Source organism: Copadichromis virginalis, linkage group LG4 (assembly GCF_057382275.1).
Source record: "Copadichromis virginalis isolate Kocher_CV1m ecotype Utaka linkage group LG4, C_Virginalis_male_GT1.1, whole genome shotgun sequence".
In the NCBI taxonomy this organism is placed as follows: Eukaryota; Metazoa; Chordata; class Actinopteri; order Cichliformes; family Cichlidae; genus Copadichromis; species Copadichromis virginalis.
In genome coordinates, this window is record NC_140621.1 from 15,030,301 (window position 1) to 15,040,206 (window position 9,906).

The 9,906-nt window shown below is 38.8% G+C and overlaps 1 protein-coding gene across 1 annotated transcript in view; it reads left to right on the top strand.

The window, feature by feature from the left end:
* Positions 1–9,766, top strand: part of atf7ip2 (activating transcription factor 7 interacting protein 2) — a 32,770-nt gene extending 23,004 nt beyond the window's left edge. Inside the window, exons 3-14 of the mRNA XM_085453769.1 lie at positions 2,165–2,287; positions 3,372–3,440; positions 3,583–3,605; positions 4,847–4,887; positions 4,973–5,007; positions 5,180–5,225; positions 5,831–5,904; positions 8,105–8,141; positions 8,263–8,333; positions 8,488–8,619; positions 8,709–8,896; positions 9,127–9,766. Of these exons, the coding sequence (XP_085309895.1) occupies positions 2,165–2,287; positions 3,372–3,440; positions 3,583–3,605; positions 4,847–4,887; positions 4,973–5,007; positions 5,180–5,225; positions 5,831–5,904; positions 8,105–8,141; positions 8,263–8,333; positions 8,488–8,619; positions 8,709–8,896; positions 9,127–9,337 (1,050 nt within the window). The 3' untranslated portion in view covers positions 9,338–9,766. The remainder of the gene's footprint in view (positions 1–2,164; positions 2,288–3,371; positions 3,441–3,582; positions 3,606–4,846; positions 4,888–4,972; positions 5,008–5,179; positions 5,226–5,830; positions 5,905–8,104; positions 8,142–8,262; positions 8,334–8,487; positions 8,620–8,708; positions 8,897–9,126) is intronic.
* Positions 9,767–9,906: the final 140 nt, after the last annotated feature.

A 9,906-nucleotide genomic window follows, 5' to 3' on the forward strand; every position in this document is an offset into this window, starting at 1 on the left:
AGAAAAATATCTAATCATGCAGTTCAAGACAAGGGGTCCGTTCTTCGTACCTCGCTAAGTAAGTTAGCTGGATTTGATTGTTGACGATTTCGCGTGATCTTGGATCATTCGGTTCTCCGAAGCTCATCCGGGACTTGCTGTCATAGCAACAGATCCGTAAGCGTAAACCTGCTCGGGAGCAGGTTTACTTTATGCAAACAAGATTAGATCGCGGCCACTCAGGTATGTCCGCTTCATGTATACGAAAGCAACAGCGATATTTTACCACCGTTTTACCATAAATAAATATTATCAATGTAACTAAAGATAATGCAGTATTTGATTCTTTTATTGATTTCACACAGATACATACAGGTCATTTCCTAAAAAAAAAAGGGAAATGTACTATTAATCATTCTATTTCATGTATTTGATTATTACAGATGTAATTCATATTTTAGAGTAGTAATAGTAAATTACTTCGTGTAATCAAGATGAGAGACCACGGCTATAAAAGCGAAGGTGGATTTGGGAAGTCTGTCGCAGCCATGTCCTGTCCGTATACGCGAGCAACCCATTGCGGAAGGTGCAAGATTGATAAGGAGAGTTTTCAGAATTCAGCGTATATTGCGGGACAGACAGGATCCTTTAGCTCAGCGCGACAGTGTGCTCATAGAGAGATATCGATTTTCCCGTGAGGGTATTATTTACTTAACCAACTTGTTGACGAGGGGGTGCAGGACCACCACCTGTCTTTTTTTGCTCTGCCCTTTTCTTGGTTGCTGTTATAAACAAACAAACAGATTATTCCAGGGTCTCTTTTCAAGAGACTAAAAGCAATATAAGTGATAAATATTACCATTCTGTAGAATATTCTTATATTTCACTTTTACTTGTTCCCATGTTCTAGTGGGTCCTGTCGTGGCTCTAATGTGAAAGAGGATATAATGTAATATAATATAATATGATATAATGTAATATAATATAATAAATTTACCCTACTGCCTACTGGTGTTGGCCAGAGGGGCCGATGGCGCGATATGGCAGCCTCGCTTCTGTCAGTCTGCCGCAGGGCAGCTGTGGCTACAACCGTAGCTGCTTCCACCAGTGTGTGAATGTGAGAGTGAATGAATAGTGGCATTGTAAAGCGCTTTGGGTGCCTTGAAAAGCGCTATATAAATCCAATCCATTATTATTATTATTATTATTATTATTATTATTAAATTACTTCCGAGTTTAATTTGTCAGCAACTTTCTGCCAGCCCTCTCTCCTTGCTTTTGCAGCCTTTGCAGTGTTCCCTTGCGTTTTAATTAAACTCTGAAACTCCTGAAATCCCTCAATCAAGAGTTCTTGCTCTGCTGCCGTAAAATACCGAGCGCGCTCCTTCGACATTTTCGCCGACCAATCAGAGGGTTGCCGATCAATGTTTCTACTATCGATGCGTAGCCCCTTTTACGACACCCAGTGATCTCACATTACTTCATCCAGCTGTACTAATCGTCAACAACAGGTGTGGTCGGAGAACCGGAATAGCGAGCTCAAAGTTGGCGCGATGATTTGATCTTGGATGTGTCATTTGATCTTGGATGTAGTAAGCGAGGTACGAAGAACGGACCCCAGGTTTACAAATTTAAAGCACAACAATGACAACTTTTAACAAAATCACTCTAACAGACTGTTGCTTTTTTGTGCATGGTTGTACATGCCATTTTATCTGCTGGATAGCACTAACATCTGAGTCTACTGCATGCAGTTCTGCCCTTTGTTTCTGTTAGATAAACATCTGTATACAGTTGTGTGCACACAATTTAAAAAAAACCAAAAAACATTAAAAAACAAACAGTCAAAACACTTTATTTTTTGTTCATTAACAAACAATCATTTTTAATTGATCCTGTGTGGATTCCTGTTAATTATGGTATGTCTAAAAATTTGGGCACCCTATTATGGGAACGCTTAAGGGGAAAATGTTCTACTCCTGAACAATGATGTAAACAAGACTTTTTGTAAATTACCCCAAGACATTCAGGCGATAGCTCTTAGATTACCTTCACAGCCCCTTCCTGAAGGAGCCTTGAAAATCTGTTGATCAGAAATATGCTGTGTGTGCAAGACAGCTACAAAATATATATTTTTTTCACTTGAAAAATGAACACAGCAGTATACATGTGATTTTGCGTACAGGTGCAAAAACTGATGGAGCAGGAGGTTCCCAGTGCAACTGAAACTAAACTCCAGGGTTTAATAGAGAGTATTCAAAAGCTTGAACATGGAGTGAACTTTGAAAGGTCCATTGAAAAACTTGAGGTCAGTACTGCATATGTTTACATATCTGTCCAGTTTTTAATTAATGCCATCTCACGTGTGGACATATTCATCGCCGCCCATTGTGGTTTTCTTTTTTCCAGTCTTTCTTCTTGTCTCTCTCCATGCTTCCCTGTTTTAATGTCACCAAGCTATCTTAAAATCAGTCTCTAGGTCTGTCATGTTCTTTTTTTGTGTGCATTTGTTCCTAAATTTTAGAGCAAGCGGTAAAACTTTTGGGCATCTATACTTAGGCTCTGCTTTCTTATATTGTTTCTTAGTTTATTTCTTGATTAGAGGGAATCAAGCTAAATTTGTGTGCGCACCTTTTTTTTTTTTTTTTTTGCAGGTCTAGAGAGTCTGCAACTCCAGTTACTTGGGGAAAATATTGTTTATTCCCCAATCACTGAGCAAGTGTTTGTGGCAGGTTGCTTGCTGTTAATTGGTAAAAATGGTTGTAAAGAGTGTGCTGTGCCACAGAACCTCCTCTGGTCTCTACCAGATTGCCATGGTTGCCTGTAGTTTGAATGTGAGACGACGGCCTGTCTCCTAACACTTGCTAACTAAAAAATGAGCAGGAGTGAAACTTGAAGAAGCGTGAACACTGCCATTAAAGTAAAAGTTGTATTTTTGAATATCTCTGAAACCAATGCTTTTCAAAAAGTCTAACTTTTGAAGATAAGCTGTCTTAATTTCCTGTTGCTGTAGTACTCCTTACAGTTTCGGTACTGCTTAGCGAGTAGTTGGCGCTGTAAATAAGTCAGTGTCTTGCATCCAAACTAAGCCATCGAAGCAATCACGGAGGTTTTTGGTGCCGAACCATATACCTCTTTGCAATTAGTTTCACCTAGCAACAGCAAGTAACCTCCCACAATGTGATGCCAGTTTTACTAACTGGTCTGCATGACTGAGACTGGGGATTCCACTTTTTTTTTTTTCTTTCTAATTTCATAGCAATCAGTGGTTTCCAGCCAGTCTCTAGGCCTGTGTGACTGGGGCCTAAGACGAAGTAGTGTTTAAATAAAAAAAGAAAAAACAAACAAAAAAAATCCAAACAAACCCTAACACACTTTTTTTTCCCCCACAGGCACGAGTTAAAATATTGTCTAAAAGAGCAGAAGCTGCTATTGACTATGTGACAAAGATGCAAAAAAAGGTAACAAAGACAAAATGCACAGTAGAATTAATCACATTTTTTAATTTTATGGAATTTAATATTGAAACACTATTCATTGTGTACATGCAGTAATTTAAAAATCCTAACGCAACATGATCAATTTTACCATTTTAACTTTCAGAATGCAGCGCCCACTCTGGTCAGGTATGTAGAACCAGCTCTAATATATTAATCTTTAAAAATGAAGACCCTTCTCTTTTTTTTTCTTTTACTTTCTCCTTTTTTCTTCTCTTTTCTTTCTTTTCTTTTTCCTCTTTTTTTCTTTCGTTTTCTTTTTCCTCCTTCTTTTCAGGACTTAATGAATGAGGTGGTCATGTGAACTTATTAACCCTGTCATGCATGAACTATGCCAACCTCAATCAGGACCCCCATTCATCCTTAGGCATGAAAAGATGAATAAAAATCCTGACTGAGGTTATCATAATTCATGCATGAAACAGCTAAATAACAATAATTACAAAGAAACACATCATACATCTATAGTAACATTAAAGGACCAGGCAGGGCTTGGAGTGACACATCAGTGTCCAGTGTAGGGGTTTAAGTATACCATCAAAATGAAGACCCTGATGTGACTTTATGGTTGTGATTTATTTTATCAGTCTGTGATGGTTCTCAGTCATCCAGGTCATCGTAGTCAAAGGAGCTTGGAAAGAAAAGCGTCTGGACTTCTTTAAGTTGCTTGAAGACGTTTCACCTCTCATCCGAGAAGCTTCTTTAGTTCTAAGGTCAAATGGTGGAGAGTCCCAGATATAAACCTAGTGGGAGTGACCCCCCCACAGAGGGACAAAAGGACCCCCTGATGATCCTCTAATCGCCTGAGCCAAGGTGGGAAACTGGGCGTGGGTCCCAATCAGCCAGAGTTTCGGGTGTGTTCATTGTGAAACCTGGCCCCACCTTATCATGCGAATTCCTGAGGTCAGATGGCCCAGGATGTGAGTGGGCGTTAAGGCGTCTGGGAAGGGAACTCAAAACTGGATTATAGATGGCAGAGAGTTGGTGTCGTAAACCCCCGCCTCTGTTCAAAGATGGTCGCTCACAGTGGACATAGATGGCTTCTTTCACTCCTCTTTCGAACCATCTGTCCTCTCTGTCCAAAATGTGAACACACCCGAAACTCTGGCTGATTGGGACCCATGCCCAGTTTCACACCTTGGCTCAGGCGATTAGAGGATCATCAGGGGGTCCTTTTGTCCCTCTGTGGGGGGATACTCCCACTAGGTTTATATCTGGGACTCCCCACCATTTGACCTTAGAACTGAAGAAGCTTCTCGGATGAGAGGTGAAACGTCTTCAAGCAACTTAAAGAAGTCCAGACGCTTTTCTTTCCAAGCTTCTTTGATATTTATTTTATCAGTTTTGTTACAATTTCATTTAATCCGCAGAACAAATTCAGAAGAAAGAGACATGGAAGCTGTTTCACAGAGTAAGAACCTACCAAGCACATTAATATCACTGAGTATTTCTTGCTGAAATTAATATTTATTCAATGCCATTTTATTTCTCAATAGATGCAACCAAGAACGGAGGGCTCTTTCAGATGATGGTAAATATGCCATTGTTTATTTAGTCAGTTTTTTAAAAATAGTTTAAAATCACTTATTGATTTAAAATTTTGTTGGGGTCAGCAGCTTCTTGAAAGGTCTCAGGGTAAAATTTCACAGTAAAACATCTGCATTGGGGTTCATATTCAAAGCTTATTGGTTCTTTCTATCCAGGAAATCACAAGACAGACACTTAAGAAGATGCGTGCTGACGGTAAAGGTAAGTTTATTCACATGCAGGAGTTTTTATGTGTTAAGGTATATAGTTTTGCATTTGTATGGATGGGCATGACCTGTGTAGTATATGTGCACATGTGAAAATTGAGATTTACTCATTTCTGTATGTATTCTGGTAATGCTACCAGTTATAAGCTTTTATTTTGAACCCCAAAAGAAGAAAGGGATATACTTCTATTTCACCAATGATAGAATAACCAGTTAAGTCTGTCTCAGGGAAATATTTAAATAGATTAATAAGTTGGGCACAAGTTGGGCAGCTAGCGTCTTTGTTATCATGGCGATGATGCAGTTCCTTTAAGATGATTTTTACTAAGAAGTTCTTAGATTGTCATGTCTCATTTATAAAATGTCTTTACTTTGTAAAACAAGAGTATTTTGGTTTCATACATGTAAATGTTTGTGTATCTCAAATCTAAAATGCGTATCTTATTTTGCTTGTGCTAACGTTCTTTCTCTGCAGATACAATAAGCTGTTATAATACCTTGAAATGTAATAATATGAATCAGCATATGAATAAACTATATCCCTTTTCCTGCTATTTCCCATCCCTTCTGTCACTTGTTATTTTACATAATCCACATAAGCTTTGATGGCTGCCATGGCAGATTTAAATGAGGAGCAGCGTCCTCCAACTCCTAACAGCCCATTGGAGTATGAGGTAGGAGCCTTTAAAAATAAGCAATATTACATAACTGCACGTACACTCATATGACCCCTTTACTAGGTAAACCTTGTTAGTACTGGATTGGTCTCGCTTTGGCTTCATTCTTCATGACAAGGTGCTGGAAAGATTGCTCCGAGATTTTGGTCCATATTGACATGATGAGTCACACAGTTGCTGCAGATTAGTCAGTTGCACTTCTATCTCCAGTTCCACCACATCCCAAAGGTGCTCTACTGGATTGAGATTTGATGTTTAAGAAACTAGTTTGAGGTTGGTGACATGGTGAGTTATCTTGGTGAATCTTGGCCGCCATCAGAAGATTGTTATAAAGGGATGAACAAAGAAAGAATAGTAAGAGAGGCTGTGTCATTTAAACAATGCTCACTGGGTGCTAAGTGGCCCAGTGTGTCCCACACTAGTGCGTCACCACCAGCCCAAACTATTGATAGAAGGTAGGATCCATGGGTTCATGTTTTCACGTTGTTTACGTCACATTTTGAACCTGCTGTCTGAATGTTGGAGCAGAAGCCACGATACAGAGCAAACAACATTTTTCCCATTTTTGTATTTTCCAGTATTGGTTTAAGCTCACTTTCCTGTTCTTAGCTGATATGAGTGGCAGCCCCTGTGGTCTTTTGATGTTATAACCCATCTGCTATAAGGTTTACCTTGTTGTGCATTTAGAGATGCTCTTCTGCATACCTTTTGTTGGAAAAAGTGGTTATTGGCATCCCTTTTGCCAAGTTTGAACATCAGCAGTTTGTCTTGACCATGTCTAAATGGAATAAGTTGCTTCTATGGGTTTGGCTGATTACTCAGTTGTCCAATGAAGTAGCCAGTGATTGTATATGCCAGTTATGAGAACTACAGAAGCACACAAAAGTAATGCTGGTTCCATAAGATAATAAATCACCTACCAGCTGAATCTTTGTCTGTTTTCTGTCTTGAGTTCATTTGTCCATCTTTGTTTTTGGTCTCTGAGTTGAGGAGTTGATGCAGTTTGAGAATCCAAAGGGTCAAAGAGTGAAAGTAGACGGTATCTTTCATGACAAGACGAGAGACATTGATAGAGACACAGAGCATGTAATTCAAGTAGACTGCATGTTGGCATCTTTGTCAGCATATATCTCTTTCCCTCCCAACTGGTGATAGCAGATACCCGCCTCCTCCCTTATCCTGAATCTGTTGGAGGTCTTTTTTTTTTTTCTAAAGAGAGCTCTTCAGTCAGATAGTTGGGGTTTTATCTTTCTGACCTTTGAGAGGTGTTTAATATATACGGTATTTTCAGCACTATAAGGCACACTTAAAATCCTATAATTTTCTCAAACATCGACAGTGTGCCTATTTATGAATTCCTGGTTATGCTTATTGACCTCGAACCGATTTTATGTGGTACACAGCGCTCAAAAATTGGTCAAAAAATGTTTTAGTATAACTTTGGTAAGCTGCACCACTTGATGGATTGTCGGAGCAGTACGTCTACCGTAGTAATCTGGGTGCAAACTCCGCTTCAGATCCCAAACTCTCATTTCTCGTTTCTTAGCCTATTGGTTCTTGCCCTAATATAGATTTTAACAGTTGTGAAATAGTCAGCTGTGTACCAACCTGACTTCTGCACAACCCCATTAAGAAGGCAAGAAATTCCACAAATGAACCCTGACACACCTGTCAAGTGAAAACCATTTTAGGTGACTACATCAGGAAGCTCATTGAGAGAAGGCCAAGGGTTTGCAGCGCTGACAACAAATCAAAGGAATCTAAAATATAAAACTTATTATTTATCCATTTTTCTTTGCTACATAATTCCAGATATCTTGCTATATATATATTTTAATGTCTTTAGTTTGTATCTACAATGTAGAAAGTAGTAAAAATAAAAGCTGTACAATGAGAAGGTGTGTCCAAACTTTTGACTGGTAGTGTATTATAATAATAATAATAATAATAATAATAATAATGATAATAATAATAATAATAATGATAATAACGATAATAATAATAACAATACATAAATTTAATTTTGCATAATTTTAATTTGAGGTCAATATTAATACTTTATATTTTAAAGCACTTTGATTTTTGTAACATGCTATATAAATAAGCTTTACTTACTCGTTATTATAATTATTATTATTTATTATTATTATTGTCGTAATAATTTCACCTCTAATTTAGTGGCTTTCTTTCTGCCCAGGAAACCACGAGAAGAGGAGTAAAGAGGACGCATGAAGGTAATGAAGAAAAGTCAACCATTTTTAATTTTTATAACAAAAATCCCCCTTTTCCTACTTCCTCCTGTTTCTTCCCTTCTCCTCCTTCACATTTTAAATAATCTGTATTAAATTATGACAGCTGCCACGACTGATTCAAATGAGGAGCGGCTGCCTCCAGTTCTGACTCCTCAACGGCCTTTTCAGCTTAAGGTGGGATGCTTTACTATGCGCTCTTTTATTTATTTTGCCACAAATGAATGTGTGGAGGCTATTTGAGCAAGCAAAAAATAGTTCTTTTAAATGTCTTTTCATTTTTTTTTTAAATCATTACTGACATCTTCCATTTTGGCATGTGTAAAACCAGCATGAGTACACAGCTAAGCAAGAAAAAGAAAACAGTGAAGAAGAGTTTGAAGAGCCGAAGCATCGAAAGGTGAAAACAGAATGTGTCTCTTCTGTCGCCACGAGGAGTCCCAGTCACACTGACTCGGAGCAGGTAATACACCCATGCTGAAAATACATTTGGTTCATTCCACTCTTTGAGGTACATCACACCCACTCACTTAAGTTTCCTTCCTTCCTCAGAACGGACTCTCGTTACCTCCTCTTCCTTCTAGACCCTTCCCCTCCGTCCTGAACATGGAAGCGGCCTCGTATAGCATCCCTCAGAAACTTGAAGTAAATCTGGCCCTCATCAGAAACCCCAGCGGCCTCTCTATCCTCTGGAAAGTGCTGGAGGAAGACCCATCTGCTCCACCCATGGACAGTTACACGTAAGAAGCAGTGTTGAACTCATCACTGTGTGTCGAGCGTGTAGTTTCTCAGCCCTACGACCAATATGAAAAACAAAAGGTCCTCATGAGGATCTCACTGTGACGCTGCTGCCAGTTTTTGTAACCACCTGATGGAAGCAGTCAGTGAGTTCTTAGGCTTTACTAGTAATCTTGACTTTAAGTTACTCACTGATGATATTGTTTTTTTCTGTTCTTTGTCCCTGTTGCAGGATCTTCCTAACTATGGAAAAGGTTAAGGGCAGTGGCGCTTTCCCAGACTGGAATATCCTCGGTGAGGTGAAGGCCTTGAATTTGCCCATGTGTGTGCTGGTCAGAAAGTATAAGCCTGGTCACAGGGTGTGTGCGGCTGTGGTGGGTAAAGATGTATTTGGCCGGTATGGACCTTATAGTGCAGTCGCTACTTCAGTCATACCCGAGTAGTTGGGAAGAGGACATGAAGCCGCCTATTTAAATTTCCAGCTGCTCACTCTTGAGTTTGTGCTGGACAGCATGGACAGTCCTTGTGCTGATGTTGTTTCGGGGCCAGTGTTTTGCTCACATAGTTTTTAAGTACCATAAACCTTAATGGTCACATAAAGCTAAAGAAGCTGCACTTTGTAACTTGTGCCTTTCATCAGTATTTTCGGTTCAGATGGAAAACGGTGAACTTTTGTTTCAAGCTCTTCTTTCTTTGTCTGCTTTCAGATTGTTAAGGACAGTGTTGCATATCACTGTTAAGGTCACCATGATTCAATTAGTGCATTACTTCAAAATATAGTACAGTTTACCTCTAATATACATCTCCAAAACAATGTTGCATTATTATTATTGTTATTATTATTGTTGTTAATAAAACTTTATTGTGCTCTTTGTGGGGTTTTATTCTTTGACTGTCAATGGAAAATTGTACTTAGTAGTCAGTATAATCTTTTAATGATATAAGTTTGCATATGGTAGAATACTGCATGTAATCATTTGCGTTTAGAAGTATATAGTTGGTGGCATACTGA